Here is an 18,376-nt window from a genome sequence, read left to right on the forward strand (position 1 = left end):
GAGGTGATGCGCGCTTCCTTCAGACAGTTAAAAAACTCTATTGCCAAAACAACGTAAATTAATGCGCTTAATATTTTTTGTTAGATATTTGATAAACATATATTTCTCCTTTCTTTGGCCAACAGTTTGTCAGCTTGACTCTTGTTATCACTCCTAAAAGTGAAAGTATCACAAGTGCCTTGTTCTGGTAAAAGCAAGGAATGAACCAATACAGTAAACACCCGCACATAAGAACCTAGGTTTTTCCAAATTAGCCTAAACAGGTTCTTATATAACGGGTGCCTAGTGAAATTTTAGGCTAATTAGGTTCTAAAATAGGTTCTTATTTTATATGGAAGATACAATACCAATGACTGGTCGAGTTATGGAATGTTGATAAATTCAATGTAAAAACAGGCCTTGTATGACCCCTTAAAAGTAATTATTTCAATTCTCAGTGTATCAGGTTTAATGTTGTTGATTTAATATGTGTTTCATATTTTCCTGGAGATCTTTAAGGTTCATTTTTAGAAATTAAGAACCTGTTTCAAATCTTAGGCTAAATAGGTTCTTATAAAAATATGTCATATTTTGATAATTAAAGTCTAACAGGTTCTTAAATTTTAGGTTCTTATGTGCGGGTACGTGTTTACCGTATTACTGAGTTTGGAAAGAATGAGAAAACTTCCAAGTCATTTAGTTTCGAGTATATTTTGCTCAAACCAACCCTCTATTCTCCATTTCATCTTTTCCGGCATGAAACAATAAATATCGTATTTTTGACTTCTACAAAACAACTTTTGTAATACTTTTTCTTCGCACTGAAGCTGAACCGAAATATTTTAATTATTTTAAAGGTTCTGTTCATTCTTTCAATCATTGTACCTGGAAAATAAAATCATGGACACTTTCAAACGTATATCGCATTATTTCGCTAATATATTGATGTTAGTATAGGCAATAGGACTACATGCTGTCCAATTTGGAAATGATGAAAAAAATTCCGACTGACAAAATTTGAAGAAGCCGATAAGCCAATTTGGCAGCCAGAGGAAATTTTTGAATTCAATTATTTCCAAATTGGAAAGACATGGTCCTATTGCAGGATTAAGAATATCATCCCAAACTATACTAGACTGATTCCATAAGTCATAGTTTTCCCTCAAAGGAATCTGGACAGGAAATAGAATTTGAAAATAATACGATAGTTGCTTATATGGGATTATATATTGAGAGATGACACAATGAAATTGTTTTAAAGGTGTTAAGAATTGGATACTTGAGTAGAAACACTTCTCCATCAAATTGGCCACTAAATCCCACGGGAAATAAATTAATGATATGCCATAGAACATGACAAGTAACCTGCTATTAACCAATTGTTAGTTGCCTAAACCGGCAAAATGAAGAATATCGAACCTGGTAACTAACTGGTAGGGTGGAGGAGGACATTAGTGCTACTCTAAATTGGAACATGTATCGAGTTAGAGGACAAAAAAAAGTTTTGAGAAGAGCCTAATTTTCTTCCCCTTCTCACTCTGTCTTTTCATTCAGTCTCGCTTTAGCACTTGTATCTCCAGATCAATTTCCATATTTCCGTAACTTGAACCATGAATGGATCTCTATCCTTCCCCATTCTTAATCACCGACCCGTCGGACAATGGGCTGCTCGGATACGTTACTGACCACATTCGTACCCGTCTCAAATGAACCTTATCACGTGTTTTTTTCTTAACCAATCATACTCATTTTCGACACACTTGGCCACCAACCACAGTCGACTACGATATCAAGTCATTCTTTAACTTTACTTCGTCGTGAACCAAATCATTTCGACTCGGACTATTTGGCGAAGCTCTATCCGTTTACATCCAAAAGTTGTTTTTTTAGAGGTAAGATTATGAATATCGACCTTTCTTTTCACGCCTTTGAGCATGGCACTGTAATGCTTTACCAGTAATATTTTTCAATATCATTCTCTTTTCACCTTTCACCGTGATATATTTTGCGCTGAATAATTAAACCGTTAAAAAATTTTCCCAATTTTTTTTAATTAAAATGAAAATCTGAAAATGATACTGCCTTAATTGCACATCATTTTAAGCGCGTGAGAAACAGTTAACTGAAATATATTGTATTTTTTTTAGAAAACGGCATCTATTTTCACTCACTTTGTCAACATGAAAACTTTGTTTATCCTCGTTGGTCTCGTTATTTTGGCTGTCGCAACTGGAATGCCAAGGGATAAAGATGAAGGTTAGTACAACGCCGCCCTCCTTACCACTCGGCCTTGTTTTCTGGGACCGCGCGCGCTCTCACGAACAGAAATGTTGACTCTCGTATGGCGCAGAAACGTATCCATTGATTTAACTAGATATAACGAAATAATAAACAGAATAAACGTCACTTCGAAAATATGCATTTCGTATTGATATTCAACCGAGATCTAACAACAAACCTTTTATGGAAGGCGTTGCTCTTTTTTTTTATTATTTTATTTTATTTTATTGAGTTTTTCGCATCATAAGTGTTTTGATTAAATGCCGGAAGCGAAAACAATGGCAAGCCATTTAAGTGTGATCTGTAAGAATCCCCATTCCATGGTGTTTTAGTAACGATAGAACAAACCGATTCACCAACAACCGACGACTGCAACATAGCTAGAATTATTCTGCCGTTCAAAGATCAACGAAACTATCTATTCAACCTGTTTTTGTTAGCAATAGCATTGGCGTGGTCATCAAAGAGATAGAGAAAAAACCACCAATTGTTAACAACCAACGTGTCGTCTACCAATTTAAATGTGACCTGTGCGATGCAGGTTATATCGGTTACACTAAGCGCCATTTACATGAGCGCATAGAAGAACATAAACCCAAACAATCGTCAATTTATTAACATTACAAAAACGATCATGGTAACCCTAAAACGTGTACCATGTGCGTGTCGTATATTACACTGGTGCAGCTATTTCAATGTTAAGGCATGTTGGAGAGCTGTGTTCCTGCTACAAGTCACCCTTCTTCCAAGCTAAAACTCACTTATTTTTGACCATCCATGAAAAACACATCCCTTACACCAGGGACACTTTACCTTCATGTAAAGGAGCCTTCACGAGCATTGCAAGTTTCCCGCTTATAAAAGAGCTATTCTTTGGTGAGAGCTGGACTAACTTTATCTTGTTGCTTCCACATAGGAATGAATTCAGAGGGGAAGTCATGTTACATCTATCACGGGGTGTATGGAACATGCAAGGCCAAGTGCAGTAGTAAAGAGAAATCCATGGAGGGAATGGGCGAGTGCAAAGGCGATCTGTGCTGCTACAAGACACCATGTGAGTGTATAGTCTAACCCTACCCCACCATACAATTATTGATTCTTAGATCTAAATGTAAACGCAAAGAGATTGTAACTGATCATAGAGGAAATGAAGCCAGTTCTGTCCCGGTTATTTAAGTGGAATGGATCTACTGGTCTGCCCAAACTCATGGTTTTTTCTTTTTTCTACAGCGATAGCGAAGTGTAACGTTGCATTAGATCATGTTAATATTCCGGCAATTAATTTTTTCGTTATCAACACTAATCTTTTATTTTCTTGTTTTTTAAAGGGTAATTTCCAGAGTATTTCAAGATCCATGTTAGAACATAAAAGAACATCGAAAATTGAAATGGAATTCAATAAAATTGAATAAAAAATCATTCTGAATGTCTTTTATTTTTCTGTGTTTCAAATGATCGAGTGAATTTTTTCGAATATTAATCGCTGAACGTTTTGACCCAAAATACTTTGCGCGCTTAGCTTTTCGTGAAAATCACTTCCTCGAGTTACGCTATAGTTCCTAGATGAAAACGGACTTGAAAATAATGGGCCAACTTTAATAAAATTTCGTTTAACAAAGCGATAACAATTATTTCAATATTTTTACATATTTTGAATCATATTATAAATATTTTTATACACAATTACATTATATTCTCATGTGTTTTTACATTTTTTTATATTGACATTCATGGTTTTCATCTTTTTTCGTGACCGTACAATACCCATAACCAGTTAACCGTTTTTACAGCAGCTCTAAAAAGATTAAAAGCTCTTATAAAATCTTTACCCTATAAATGCGAAAGCGCTATCCGACGGATAAATCTTATCCAGTGGATAATTATAATTGGATACCAGCATCGATTTATCCACTGGATAACGATTCATCCATCGGATAGCGCTATCCACCCTTTGTACAACCCGGCATTTCTATGTCAGATAAGAGAATGCAGTTTGAAAAAGTACAGTAGTTTCACAGTGTTACATAGAAAAATGAGAATGTCGTTTGTAGAAAATAGTTGCTTCATACGTTTCCCTCAGCTTCAATAAACCTCTTTATCTTGGGCGTAATATTTTCCCATTTTAGACCAGGTGTCATTCTCTAGAGTGTCATTTCTTTGTTTAACAGTTGTGAATGAGAAAACACATGAATATGGATACGACTAGAACAAAGGGTCTTATTCTCAAGAAAATTGCACGTAATCTAACATGGGGAAGCATTACGCCCAAGGTAGATAGGTACATTCCAGCTGGCCACCTTGTGAAACAAAAATGTCTTTATAATAAGATACCGCCACCATCCTCATCTAGTACAGTATCGTTGCCAGCAGTCATTGGTTAGTTTTTCATTGTCCAAGATCCACCGGGGAAAGGACCGGCGAAAGGACACTACTATATCATCATCATCATTAATATCATGCCTCACCATTACTGCCTTCCTGGATATCATATCCGTTATCATCGCAATCGATTGTAATCTAAGTTCAGCTGTTTGCTGTTTGTGATAACGTGAATGTCTCCACTCTGCATCCTGGTGTAGAAACAAAAAACCTGGCTTAGTCTGAAGCGATTAAGCATGATTCAAAATACTACGAATTTTGGGAGGCTCTAAGACTTGGTATGGCGGTGAAAAAAACCCGACGTGTTTAGTTGTGATTTCACCGTGACCGTGACGGTGTTTGAGAATTACGATTGGATGAACAGTGGTCATGCGCGGTGCTTTTGATCCAATTGATGACGTCAATGCAATACCCTGGCGTAATTTGTTGTCATGCACATAAATATATCCCCTGCAGCATGTCGGAATGCAGCTCAATTTGAAGGACATAACAATAAGTTTCCAATTCTTTGTATATTGAAATTCTTTTGTTTTGTCCTCCAAATTGAGCTGCTTTGACGTCACATGCAAGGCGTCTATTGTTCGTGGTAATGCACAATGCATTATGAGAGATTTACTCAATAAACCCTCAAAATAATCCCGAGATGCAATGCGAACACCAATCTACTTACCATAAGCTATTGGCGTAAGCTTGAATATTGTGTTATGCGGGATGTGCAGATGTGGGAATTCTTCTAAAGGGAAAAATGAGAAATGAAAAAATAATCATAAAAATTGACAAGAAAAAAGAAAGTATTTTAAAGTTGTATTTTAAGTTTTAGTGGTTGAATGATAAGACTGGAATTCTTGTGGTGAATGTGAGATCATAGCTGCCCTTCCGGTTGACTTTGATAAAAGATTTGTAATTGGTGTCTTTTGTCTTTGTCATGAGAAGGGATGCTTGCCGTGCCAGTAATACCGTCATCTACCCTGCTAGTAGTCCAGCCTCTTTTCTTTTCTACCATGGAGAACAAAAAGGGAGCCGGCTTGCAGGGTAACTGTGACAGTTGGTAAATGTGCCGACTACCAAACTGTTGTTACTTTAATTGTTTATCAAAGTAGGAGAGTTGATAAAAGATGTAAGCAGGATCAAGCTTGCCTGAGGTGTGGTCAGTAAAGTATCCCATGAGTATCTGGATTACTGCCTGGAAAAAAAAAAGAATGTCATATGATTAGAATGCTCAAATAAACAAGGATGAACCTACCTAAATGATGCTGTAGTCATTTAAAACAGTCACATTTACTGAATTACAAAAGATAATCTTATTAGCCATTGCCAGGTTGAAAAACAAAGTTGCAGTTTAGAGGATATATTTCCAAAATCGCATCCATTTTGTCCCCTAACACAGTCCTACCATGCAATGCAATGCCAACTTGACCTTGTAATGGTTAATTATTGCTAAGTGGTTTGGAGTTGACTACAAATTTTGAGATTAGACTGGAATTACTCACCTCATGTGATATGATTAAGATATTATTTGATCTTTCTAATTCCTACCAGATGAAGAACAAACAAGGATAGAGATCATTGTTTTATCGGCAATATTAATGGGTTTATCGATAGTTAAAGTAAATGAATGAAGTAAATCACATTGTGTGGTTCCAGAAAATTTCCAAACCCTACCACACTCAATTTCCTCTAAGGGTGGGGTATGGATATTTTCTGGAACTACACATTCTTTGCTGTTGATGTCCTCCTCCGGTCCAGTCAACATCAGAGACAACAAGATTTCTTACATTATTTTATCTAGAAGAGTCTAGAAGTCATGGAAGTGACACAGTGAACCTGGCTAGGGAGCCTGAGTTAAAGTTCTGATGAACCATCTTTCTTTCTGAGAAGGGTTACCTGTAGGTGCCTTCATTGCATGACTTCTAAAAAAGAGTTTGTTACTTCAGAGATCTTACTCCTTTATCTGGTTAAAAAATGTCATGTTGTAGGAGCAGCCCTTATACATGATCTCGTTACTGTACGTGTCATATCATTAAGGAAACCCATCTTCAAAAGAATGACTGTTACACTGTATTATTGACAGCTAGTGAATCATTGCTTACCATGATGACAGGCTCTAGTCTTGCACACATATCACTGTAAGACTTAAAAAATTGATATTTTATAATTCCTATTTAAGACCAGGTCATTCTCTCAGGTATTATTAATCTTTTTGGCATTGATATACATTACATATAATAATAATGAATGTTGGTTAAGAAAGGATTCATGAGTAAACAGCAATTAACACTTCCACCACTGAAAGGGATTCTGGAAGTGTAGGAAAAAAAATCATTGTTGAAATATAAAATAATAAGGGCAATTCCCAAGGGAAAGACACCTTGTGCAAAATGAGGGGATTAAGATGAAAACATCCCACATTCAATATTATTATTTCTGGCATATAAGCAACACGTACCTCTCCCATTGGATATCTGTAGAGAAACTTGTTAGCATGCATCGCTGCCTGTTCATCAGGGTCTATGGATGATAACTCTTCTTCATTCATACCATCATATAAACCCTGTCAAGAAACATGTTTGGAAATTGAGATCTGATTTTGTGTGAATAGAAAGAGACAAACCCAACTCTGTCATCGTTTCTTCAAGACATTGTGTAGTCCCAGAAAATATCCATACCCTACCCATGGAGGAAAGAGGAAATTCTGGAGGGAGGGGAGTCAGAGAAAGAACGAAATTACAGAGTTTGCATGGAAGAAAATTGGAAAAGTTTCTGGGGGTAGGGGGGTCCTTTTACAAATATCCTTCATGGTGGGGGTATGGATATTTTCTGAAACAACACATTTCTTAAATGCCACATTTTACAAGGGTATAACTATTGACTACAGATAATACACTTCGGCTGATTTCCAGACTGGCCCCCTATTCCAGATCAAATTGGAACTCTGAAGTTGATTTTTGTCGAGGGAGGAAAACTGGAGAACCCAGAGAGGCACCTTGAGGCACAGGAGAGAACCAACAAATAGCTGTACACACATGACACAAAACCCTTGAAGTATAGGAGAGAACCAACAAATAGCTGTACACACATGACACAAAACCCTTGAAGCACAGGAGAGAACCAACAAATAGCTGTACACACATGACACAAAACCCTTGAAGCACAGGAGAGAACCAATGAATAGCTGTACACACATGCGACAAAAAAAACATCCGGACTAACCAAGGTTGCATTGGTAAGAGGCAATGCATTAGCAGCACACTCCATCCATGCCTCTGAAGACTGCATTCAAGTGATATGTGGCAAATTTGAAAAACAGTTTGAAAGGGCGTATCAATCAAAACCACTTCCATACTTACATAGTCCATCTCATCCAGTGCTTTCCATTGCTCTACTGGGATTTTCCTGATGTATTTTCCAGTATCAACTGCACGTCTCAGCTGACTCGTCCACACCTGTATAACACACAAAGAAAGATAGGTATTTGGAGTGATTTTATTTGATTGACTTAATTTCCATTCATCCAAATAGAAGGCCACTTCAATGTTGGAGAGTTTAAAATTTTAAAAACCAAAATGAAAAAAGCCTCAATTCAATGTTTGTGGGTGAGAAGGCATTCCTTTTGGGAAGCCAGTTGAATGCCACAAAAACCATTTCAGTGTCAGGGAAGTATGAACATTAAGCAATGTCATAATCAAGAGTCCAGACATCAATTCATGTCCAATGTATGATTTACCTGCAAATCATCTACATTTTGTTTGTCTATAAAGTCTGCAAGTGCCTTGGCAAACTGAAACCAGAGAACAAAACCAATGATATTTTATGATATTTTTTGAGGCACAATGCAACGAAAAGTTAGACAGTACAAAGTTACTGAGTACATGCACCTAGATCATGATATCATAGTTAGAATAGGGATCTAATTCCAACCATCTTTTCAGACAGTACTGGATGCAATAGACCCTTTCACTTTGGGTGTAATGTTTTGCCACCAAAGAGCGCACGTCATTCTCAAGAATACCATTTCTTTGTAAAATGGTCCCACATGATATGAGAATATGGATAAAACTCAAAAAGAGAATCTTATAGACCCCTTGCATGTGGCATCAAATTAAGCAGCTCAATTTGGAGGACAAAACAAAAGAATTTCAATCTCCTGAGAACTGGAAACCTATTGTTATGTACCCCAAATTGAGCTGCATTCTGATGTACTGCAAGGGGTGTATTTTCAAGAAAATGACATGTGGTCTGAAATGGTAAAAACATTATGTCTTTGCTAGATAAAAAGGACTTATTCTAATGACCCAAGGTTACATTACCTTGTCACCTTCTGCAGTCAAAGGAGAATCACCTCCAATTGTTTTCTTCAAATTATCTTCACTTCCACCATGCTGAATGGAACCATGTCAATAAATAAATAAATAAATTTTAAAAAAATATATTAATAATAATATTAATAATAATAATGGTTTATTTTATAAAATAGTTCCATCAAAGAAGTGGCTCTTTGCTATCCAAATATACATATTAAGATAGAATAAAAATAAATAAATAAATAAAAACATAAACAACCTGTAACTGTTTACAATTAACTTTATAATGAATTAATAAATGGTAAATACCAAGTTAGTACAACACCAGCTACTCTTACCCTGACAAGGTAAATAGATCGTTTTCTTATGTGTAAATTCATCAAGAAGTACACTGCTTTGCTTTGGAGATATCCTGAAATGCATACACTCAGTTAAATAAAGGTTATTCCAAACACCTTTATCCATCATTACCACTCTTTTCACTGCTACGTGCTGATCAAGATAACTATCGAAACAGGGAAATAGGGCAATACGCTGCCGCCAATCAGAGAATATAAAGGTACCAAGCAATTTATTTGATTGACGGAAGTGTATTGCCCAATTTCTCTGTCATGATTGTTGTCTCGATCTGCCCGTATGCAATGTAAAGAGTGGTTACTTTAGGTATAACCCTGTGAGTGTTTATTACCATCAATGTTGTTGACCAAGTATTGTTCTCCTGCATTGATGATTTTTATAAATGAACTGTCACTGGAAATAAATAAATAATCATTAGGAAAATAATTATAGTGCACCCTATAGTGCGCCCTAGTGATGGGAATACAAAGCAAAGTGAGAAAGAATGAGATAAATTGAACATCAAAGTCAAGCTGAGAAGTGAAAAATGAATGAATGGACCTGAGGCTTGAACCACAACCTCCTGCACAATAGACTGATGCTCTTACTAACTAAGCTAACCTGGTTCAGTTAATTTTTTGTAGCTATTGAGAATGTTTTCATGGTTTCTGGTATCAAATCTGTTCAGCGTATAGAGAAAATAGAGGTTTCTGGTATCAAATCTGTTCAGCGTATAGAGAAAATAGAGGTTTCTGGTATCAAATCTGTTCAGCGTATAGAGAAAATAGAGGTTTCTGGTATCAAATCTGTTCAGCGTATAGACAGAATAGAGGTTTCTGGTATCAAATCTGTTTAGCGTATAGAGAGAATAGGACCATATCATTTCTTACCCATCATAGTCCAAGGTTAATGGCTCATAAGCCTCTTCATAATGTCTTATTCTTTCTACAAAATCCTGATATGCTGTTTCTTTGTCCACTTCTTTGTAATCAGGACTAAATACTTTGACTTCCTACAACAATATATTTTAATCAAATCTAATTGTCAAAACTATTGCATTATCATCATCATCACCAAATATTGTAATCATCATCATTACTATCAGTAATCATCACCATCACTGCTATTGACATTATTAGTATTAACTAACAATCATATCAATTGGAATTACACAGTAGATCTATCCATATTATTTAGCAATCACAATTAGTCACCATTATCCCCACCATCGCCGCTGCCACCACCACCACCATCACCACCATTCATTACCACCATCATGTATAATCATCATATACCACCATAATCATCACCATCATTATCATCACAATGACCTCAATAATAATCATTACTACAATGACAACACCCATCATCACCATCAACATCATCACCATCAACATCATCACCATCATCATCATCAACACCACCACCACCATTATTATCACCATCAACATCATCACCATCAACATCATCACCATCAACATCATCACCTTGATCTTCATCATCACCTTCATCTTCATCATCATAATCATAATCACCATTATCATCACCTTCATACCTTGACATTGGATGACACTATTTCAGAACTCGTACAAACAGACTCCATAAAAAATACCTAGGATTAAAATCACATCAATATAAGACAAAAATCACCAAACACTGCAAACATATGCATCTATAAATGAAATCTTACTTTATATCCTCTTCTCAGACAAAACTCCAGGACAAGTCCTCTCCTTTCTCTTGTGCTGTTGGTAGCATCAAAGATCTGGTCAACAAAAAAACAACTAGTTCAGAAACAATTTACACAGAATGAATCAAATGGGCTATCTTGAAAATAATGTTCCTCTGTTGTCCAAGATAGCAGCTACGTACAATTGACATTATGAGAGAATTTTTAAGGTAGACCAATTTATATATGTAGATAACGACTAGTTTTAGAACTAGTTTGGACTGCGTCGGTGTTTTTTAGTTGAAACAAATGTGTCATAGTGGATAATTTTATCACCGTAAATACGAAAGATAATAGACTGACGTTTCGGACGTTAGCCCTTCGTCGGAATCAACTGACCCCGATGAAGGACTAATGTCCAAAACGTCAGTCTATTATCTTTTGTATTTACGGTGATAAAATTATCCACTACGACACATTTGTTTCAATTTATAGTATGAGTGAAAATACAAATTCATTTCATTTCTAATCATAATGAAATAGATATGGTTTTAGTTATTAATGATTAATAATATCTTTATTATTTTATACACTCACTGCAGCTTGTCCTCCTTCTGACAACCATTTGCTGACATCTTCCAAACAGGTTAATGCACACTGCCTATACAATCAATGAATGATACAGCAAGTTAATCATCTGCTTTTTATTTAATAGACATATGTATATTTAACAAATGTGTCGTAGGTAGATAATTTTATCACCGTAGGTACGAAAGATAGTAGACTGACGTTTTGGACATTAGTCCTTCGTCGGAGTCTACTATCTTTTATACCTACGGTGATGAAATTATCTACCTACGACATATTTGTTTCAACTAAAAAACACCAGACGCAGTCCAAGCTAGTTCCAAAACCATTCGTTATCTGTATATTTAACATATGAAAGAAGATTGGAATAACATCTGACTCAGAAAAATCTGAGCCCCAGATGTATATTTATCAATATAACTAATATAATATACCTTCTTATGGCTTGGGCTTGCTCATTATCAACTCTAAAGAAATCATGCAGTTTGTCTGTCCCAACAACTTTCCGTCTATATTCACCAACATTAAATACTACAAAAAATAATGATATATCAATAAAAAAATTGATAATAATAACAACAAAGAAGCAGTTGTGGCATAGCGTTTAGAGTGCTTGCTTCTCACCAATGTGAGCCAGGGTTTTAAATAGAAGTCGGCAGCCAGTGAATCTAGCCAATTAATACATTAACTTGTCACCTATTTTTGATTCAAGTTTCCAAAAATTTAGGGAAAACATGAAAAAGATTTGCTTGCTGCTCTCCGCCCATTCATTATGCTTTGCTGCTTACTCAAGCTGGTATTGAAATCCATGATGATCTGAGTTTGATTTCTGGATTCTGTGTGAGTAGTAGAGTTGCTTACTTTGAGGGTTTTTCTCCAGGTTCTCTGGTTTTCCTCCCTTGTGCAATAATCAATTTCTAAATCACAATATTGGAATTCAGTGGAAGAAAAGCCACTGTGTTTGACCACTCTTAAATTCCCATTTATATATTTATAAACCTCTTACACTATAAATAATTTTGTATTCTTCATAAAATTGAACTATTTACCTTTCGTTTGAATGCTTATCCAGTTAAGATAGCGTCCCAGTTTTTTGGCCATATAGGTCTTTCCTCTTGCCGGCAAACCAACCAAAACAATTATAGTTGGGACATTGATGAATCTTGGGCTGTATTCAGGTAAAGTGCAATCTGCAATGTTGTATTTTAACATTTTTTAACCATCTGGATGGCAAGTTTTCAATAGGGCAATGTTTACCCTTCATTGAGGGCTAGTGAGATTCATGAAGTTCATTTAGCTGATTGACACCAACCAATACAATACTCTCTGGTTGATAGCACATGATGGGTAGTATTAGATTCAATTAGCTGAGATCAATACCACACTGATAGTTGATACCACACAATGGTTGATAGCATACGATGGGCAGTGTATTTTTGCCTATCATCGTAAGCTGGCAATTGTCATGATATTTAGTGGAGGCTTTGATTATGATTGCTTGCTTTAATGATGATTAATTCGGCATACTTATTCTGGTGCTTAACTTGATACAATGTGTGTAGAGAGAGGGGAGAGAGAGTCATATTACATTTGTTACATAATAGAGCCTAATGTTGCGTGACAAGTATATATTATTACATCCCCCTTTCCATTAAAGGAAGAAAAAAAAACTAATTTTATGAAACGCTAAAAATTATCTTAATAGAAAAAAAATATCATATGTAATAACAGTAATACTACTTGCTCATGCTTGCAAGTGTCAAATTTTTTTTTTTTCTTTTTTTTTTTCTTCTTTTTTTTGTCTTTAAACGTATCTGTTGGGCGGTCTTACGATTCTTCCACTTCGGGTAACTGTGGTCCCAGGTGCGTGGCTTCCGTTGTTTTCCAGAGGTTCTGCATTGCCTCTGGTCTCTGTTAGTTCTTGATATTCACTGGTAGGTTGCTCTGCCACTGGGGGTGCTTCTCTGATGTGACACCTGTTGCGTCGAAGCTCACTTCCAGTTTGTGACGTCACTAAGTATGAGCGTGGTGCTTCAAGCTTTTCCTTGACGACTGCAGGCTCCCACTTCTTGGTCGAGGGATTCTGAATGGTGATGTTGGTACCTCTTGCTAGCTCGGGTAGAGGTCTGACATTACGATCGTGGTAGAACCTTTGGATTTCTTGTTTCTCCCTTAACCGGTCGGTTATTTGATCACTGTTGGCACTCCTGTTGATGGTGCGGGGTAGGTTATCTTGTAGCTTTCTTCCGAAAAGTAACTCAGACGGCGATGGGAGTTTATTGTCAATGGGTGTGGTGCGTAGACAAAGCAGTGCCATACTGGGATCCTGTCGTTTCTCGAGTGTCTTCATGAGAACACCTTTGACTGTTTTAACTTGATTTTCTATGAATCCATTTCCTTGTGGGTAGTGTGGAGAACTGGTTACATGGTGGAAACCATATTCGTTGGCAAATTCTTGGAATGCTACACTGTCGTACTGAGGGCCGTTATCTGAGCGGACTATTTTTGGGATTCCCTGCTCGCTGAAGATTTGCTTCATCACATTAATGACAGTTCTGCTATTACTCTGCCCTTTGGGTATCTTCCTGACGAATGGGTATTTGGAGTAAAAGTCAGAGATCAGAAGGTATTCAGAGTCGTGTAAGTGGAACAGATCAGTTCCTATGGTGTGCCATGGCCGAGGAGGTATCTCAGTTGGCAGCAACGGTTGTCTGGCATTAGATGCCTGATGTTGTTGGCAAATGGGGCATGATTGGGTAATCTTATCAATATCGTTGTTAAGGTTCTTCCAGTACACAGAAGTTCTGGCTCTGAGCTTTGTCTTTTCAGCTCCTTGGTGTGCTGCGTGAAGCTTTTGTAGAATGTCATTTTGAAGCGTTACGGGAATGATGATTCTTTGACCTTTTGTTAGTATTCCGTCATCTATTCCTAATTCGTCTCTGAATGACCAGTAAGGCTTTAGGCTCTTTGAGATTTCTTTGATGGTTGATGGCCAGCCTTCGTAGATGACTTGCTTGAGGGTGGCTAATTCTTGGTCTGCGCTGGTGTTTTCACGAATCTTCTCAATCATGGTCTTGCTAAATTGAGGGTACACCTCATGTACTTGGACTTCCATGTTTCCAATGGGATGGTGATCTTCTGGTGATAGACGTGAGAGTGCATCTGCTATCAACATGTCTTTGCCGGGTATGTACTTGATTTTCAGGTCGTATGGCTGCAATCTTAGTAGCATTCTCTGTAATCTGGGTGGTGCAGATATCAGATGCTTGAGGTGAATACTTTCTAGAGGTTTGTGGTCGGTAAACACTGTGAATGGTCGCCCGAATAGATAAGTATGAAATCTCTCACAACCGTATACTACTGCTAGAAGTTCCCTTTCGATGTTAGCGTATCTTGCTTCGGTTTCAGTTAGCGACTTGCTTGCAAAAGCGACTGGTTTGCCATCTTGGAGTAAGGATGCTCCAAGACCCTTGGTCGAGGCATCAACTTGTAGGGTTACTTCCTTTCTATCGTCGAAATATGTTAGGGTGGTTGTATCAGTGATTGACTTCTTTACTTGCTCAAATGCTGCTTGGTAGTTGGCGTTCCAAGTGAAGACTTGGTTATCTTTGAGTAGACCTCTTAAAGGTGCTGTAAGTGTGCTTAAGTTGGGTATGAAAGGACTCATGTAGGTTGCTAGTCCTAGGAAGGTTTGAAGATCTCGGCGGTCTCCTGGCTGTTTCATCTGCTTCAGGGCGGACACCTTTGCAGGGTCGGGCTGTATTCCAGCTTCGCTACAGATGATGCCATAGAATTTGATCTTATCTTGCTTTATGTGACATTTGTCTGGATTGAGCTTTAACCCAGTCTTCTCACATCTTTGGATCATGCTGTGCAAGTTTTGGTCATGTTCTTCTTCTGTTTGGCCATAGACTACTATGTCGTTGACGATTCCAATGACTCCCTTACAGCCTTCGAAGGTCTGGTCGATTTTGGATTGGAATACGTCTTGTGACATACGGAGGCCGAATGGCATTCTCAGAAACCGATACCTGCCAAACGGGGAGTTGAAAGTTGTTAGGTAACTTGATTCTTTGTCGAGGACGACGTTCCAGTATCCGCTTTTGGCATCTAGAATTGAAAAATGCTTGGCTCCGCTGAGTTTGGGAAGAATTTCTTCTAGTGTTGGCGTAACGTGGTGGTCACGTTGAATGGCGGCATTAAGATCTTTAGGATCCAGACATATTCTTATTCTACCGTTGGGTTTGCGTCTATAGACTAGGCTGTTGACCCATGCGGTGGGTTCACCCTCTCGGACCTTTGTGATTATTCCTTGTTCCATCATCTCGTCTAGCTCTAGCTTGATATCATCCTTAAGGCTGATTGGTACTCTTCTTGGTGGGTGAATCACAGGGGCTATGTTGGGGTTCAGCGTGATATGGTATTCGCCTTGGAATTTTCCGATGCCGTCGAAGCAGGTGGGGTATTTGGATAATAGCTGTGCTTTACTTTCTATCTTCTGGCTCGTAGCGTGGTTTGTATGACTTTGGTCGTGTGGTTGTTTGGCATCATCCTGTGTTTCCACAGAACAGTTCAGTGTAATTAGCCTTAAATCTAGTGCTGTTGGCAAGCCTATGATTGCACGGCCTGGCGCGTTGGTGATGTAGAAAGGTGCTTTGGTTTGCAATTTATTGTGTGTGCATTCTATATCATATATACCTAGTTGACCGATTTCTGATCCGCCGTATGCTGTGAGCTTTGTTGCTGATGGCTTTAGGGCTTTAGGTAGAGGGTTTCCGTCTGGACCAATTTCCTCCGGAAACATCTGTTTGAAAAGTCGGATTGGTAGGATGTTGGCTTGTGCTCCTGTGTCTACCTTGGCCTTCAAGTTTGCAGCTTGTGCGTTTCGCATGTTGGCCAATTGAACGCCTAGTGTTGCGTATACTTCATCTCTGGGTTTAGTATTGACGTTATCGACACTTATTGATTCAAAATTCAATGAGTCAAACTGTTCATGTAAATCATTTGTGTTCATCATCTCATGGACGCGCTTGTTTTTGTGACGTGCGTCTTGTGTGCTGTCTTGATATGATGGTTTTTTGTCTTGTGTCGTATGTTGGTTTGTGGGCTGTTGTGTGGACCTGTTCTTTTGGCGGCACATTTTACTCCAGTGGTTAGCTCTTGAGCAGTAATTGCATGTAGAGCCATATGCGGGACATTTTCGGTATTCATGAGTGTTTCCGCAGTTTCCACATTTTCTCATGTTCCCGGTTCCGGATTTTCCTATGGCGTGCACGCTTTGGTTGTCAAGCGGTTTGTTGGATAGCTGTGCTACATGCGCCATCGTTGCTTCGTAAGTTCTGGCGTATTCGATTGCTTTGTCAAGCGTTAAGTTGTTTCCGTGCTCTAGTATTCGCTCTTGAGCTTTAACATGCTTAGTGCCTATAATCAATTGTTCAATCAGGCGTTCTTCTAACTCCTGTTGATCTCTAAACTTGCATTTATTTGCATGATTCCTGCACCTAGTCATGAAATCATCAGTGCTCTCATCGTTATTTTGTTTTAGATGTTGTAGCTGATATCTTTCTAATCTAAAGTTAGTTTTAGGTGCAAGATGCTTTTCGAATTTGGACCAAATAAAGTCGGGCTTTGTTTTGTCATCGTCGTCGGCCCACGTGAAACTGTTGTATATATCTACGCCTTGACGGCCTATCCAAAGTAATATATATGAGGATTTTTCTACATCTGATTTCTTTGAGAACGGACCGGTGAATGTTAATTGGCAATATTGTTTAAGTCTAGCAAATTCGTCGGTGATATCGGCTCCAGCTTGCCAGTTCATAACAGGGGGCGTGAACCCTGTCGCCATGCTTGATGTGTTTCTTGCCGAAAAAACGCTTATTTCTTAATATTACTGACCTTCCAGTGTCTTGTGTGTTTAGTGCTTTACTTCTGACACCATGTCATGATATTTAGTGGAGGCTTTGATTATGATTGCTTGCTTTAATGATGATTAATTCGGCATACTTATTCTGGTGCTTAACTTGATACAATGTGTGTAGAGAGAGGGGAGAGAGAGTCATATTACATTTGTTACATAATAGAGCCTAATGTTGCGTGACAAGTATATATTATTACAGCAATGAGATCCATTCAGTCGATTTCCAAGCAATGAGAAAATTTCTACAAGTTACTTTTCACTACCCTCCCCCACCGTCTCATTTTTGCCCTCTGCACTTTGCTTTACAAGTTGGGGAGATATTTAAGACCAGAAACCCTTCACGACCCTTCAAATTATGCTTCAAATTTTTTCATAGACGACATTTGAAAATCGTGAATTTGCGAGAGAAAGAAAATCCACTAAAATGTGAAAGCTAACCCCTCCCCCCATACTAAGGTAAAGCAAAACAGCTCGTTCTGTCTACAAATCCTCTTGGTTTTTTGGCGTTTGAAAAACATTTTTCTTAGGAAAAGAAAATGGTAGTACGATAAAGAATACACTTTTATACATTCTACCGTATTTTGATTCTCGCTCGAGAATAGATCGTTACGAACTTACTTTAGGGCCCTCGTAGTAGGATTTACCCCCCAAAAAATTACACGCAAAACGAAATAAGCAGCATCCCTACCTAGTTTGTACTTGTAATCCAACGGTTGGATGGGATTTTTCGGTTTTTGAAAGTCCTTATGTCGTTGCTTTTGCAATTCATCTTCTTCCCGAAGGAAATCTTCAAACTCTAGCTCCGCAGAGGACATGCTTCTCTTATAATGAACTGGGCTACAAGCAGGTTCTTCCATCTTGACAAGGTAGACTATAAGACAACTACCCCCCACGAAGCAAACAATCGTTCAATAACAGATAGTC

The 18,376-nt window shown here is 37.9% G+C and overlaps 2 protein-coding genes across 3 annotated transcripts; one reads left to right on the plus strand and one right to left on the minus strand.

Annotated features, from left to right (window-relative positions):
• Window positions 1–1,734: 1,734 nt before the first annotated feature.
• On the plus strand, window positions 1,735–3,678 carry LOC116287912 (alpha-amylase inhibitor magnificamide-like). The gene is made up of 4 exons (XM_089040338.1): window positions 1,735–1,871; window positions 2,127–2,235; window positions 3,176–3,313; window positions 3,588–3,678. Exons 2-4 carry the CDS (start codon window positions 2,160–2,162, stop codon window positions 3,590–3,592), a joined length of 219 nt encoding a protein of 72 aa, XP_088896464.1. The 5' UTR covers window positions 1,735–1,871; window positions 2,127–2,159; the 3' UTR covers window positions 3,593–3,678.
• A 163-nt stretch (window positions 3,679–3,841) lies between these two features.
• On the minus strand, window positions 3,842–18,319 carry LOC116287911 (6-phosphofructo-2-kinase/fructose-2,6-bisphosphatase 2). Of its 2 annotated transcripts, XR_016121753.1 has the most exons (19): window positions 18,141–18,319; window positions 12,582–12,722; window positions 11,967–12,063; window positions 11,542–11,605; window positions 10,966–11,040; window positions 10,831–10,887; window positions 10,166–10,287; window positions 9,628–9,689; window positions 9,278–9,351; window positions 8,946–9,017; window positions 8,363–8,416; window positions 7,986–8,081; window positions 7,085–7,189; window positions 6,729–6,770; window positions 6,129–6,170; window positions 5,776–5,821; window positions 5,309–5,371; window positions 4,725–4,829; window positions 3,842–4,054 (listed from the first exon to the last, which is right to left on the minus strand). XR_016121753.1 is itself a non-coding variant. In XM_089040325.1 (18 exons), exons 1-18 carry the CDS (start codon window positions 18,307–18,309, stop codon window positions 4,783–4,785), a joined length of 1,428 nt encoding a protein of 475 aa, XP_088896451.1. In that variant the 5' UTR covers window positions 18,310–18,319; the 3' UTR covers window positions 3,842–4,782. The 2 variants fall into 2 exon arrangements, 1 of the variants encoding a protein (XP_088896451.1); XM_089040325.1 differs by having other exon boundaries at window positions 3,842–4,829.
• Window positions 18,320–18,376: the final 57 nt, after the last annotated feature.

Source organism: Actinia tenebrosa, unplaced genomic scaffold (genome assembly GCF_029948245.1).
Source record: "Actinia tenebrosa isolate PJP-AT-01 unplaced genomic scaffold, QUT_ActTen_1.0 PGA_scaffold0__85_contigs__length_37466705, whole genome shotgun sequence".
Classification (NCBI taxonomy): Eukaryota; Metazoa; Cnidaria; class Anthozoa; order Actiniaria; family Actiniidae; genus Actinia; species Actinia tenebrosa.

Excerpts from the sequence above, each read along its gene's own strand:
- LOC116287911 (XM_089040325.1), bottom strand. The coding sequence starts at position 18,309 with ATGGAAGAACCTGCTTGTAGCCCAGTTCATTATAAGAGAAGCATGTCC. Across the intron at positions 12,064-12,581 it reads GATAAGCATTCAAACGAAAG|TATTTAATGTTGGTGAATAT; the intron begins GTAAATAGTTCA and ends TATTTTTTGTAG. Across the intron at positions 9,690-10,165 it reads TTAACCTTGGACTATGATGG|TGACAGTTCATTTATAAAAA; the intron begins GTAAGAAATGAT and ends ATTTATTTCCAG.
- LOC116287912 (XM_089040338.1), top strand. The coding sequence starts at position 2,160 with ATGAAAACTTTGTTTATCCTCGTTGGTCTCGTTATTTTGGCTGTCGCA. Across the intron at positions 2,236-3,175 it reads GCCAAGGGATAAAGATGAAG|GAATGAATTCAGAGGGGAAG; the intron begins GTTAGTACAACG and ends GCTTCCACATAG.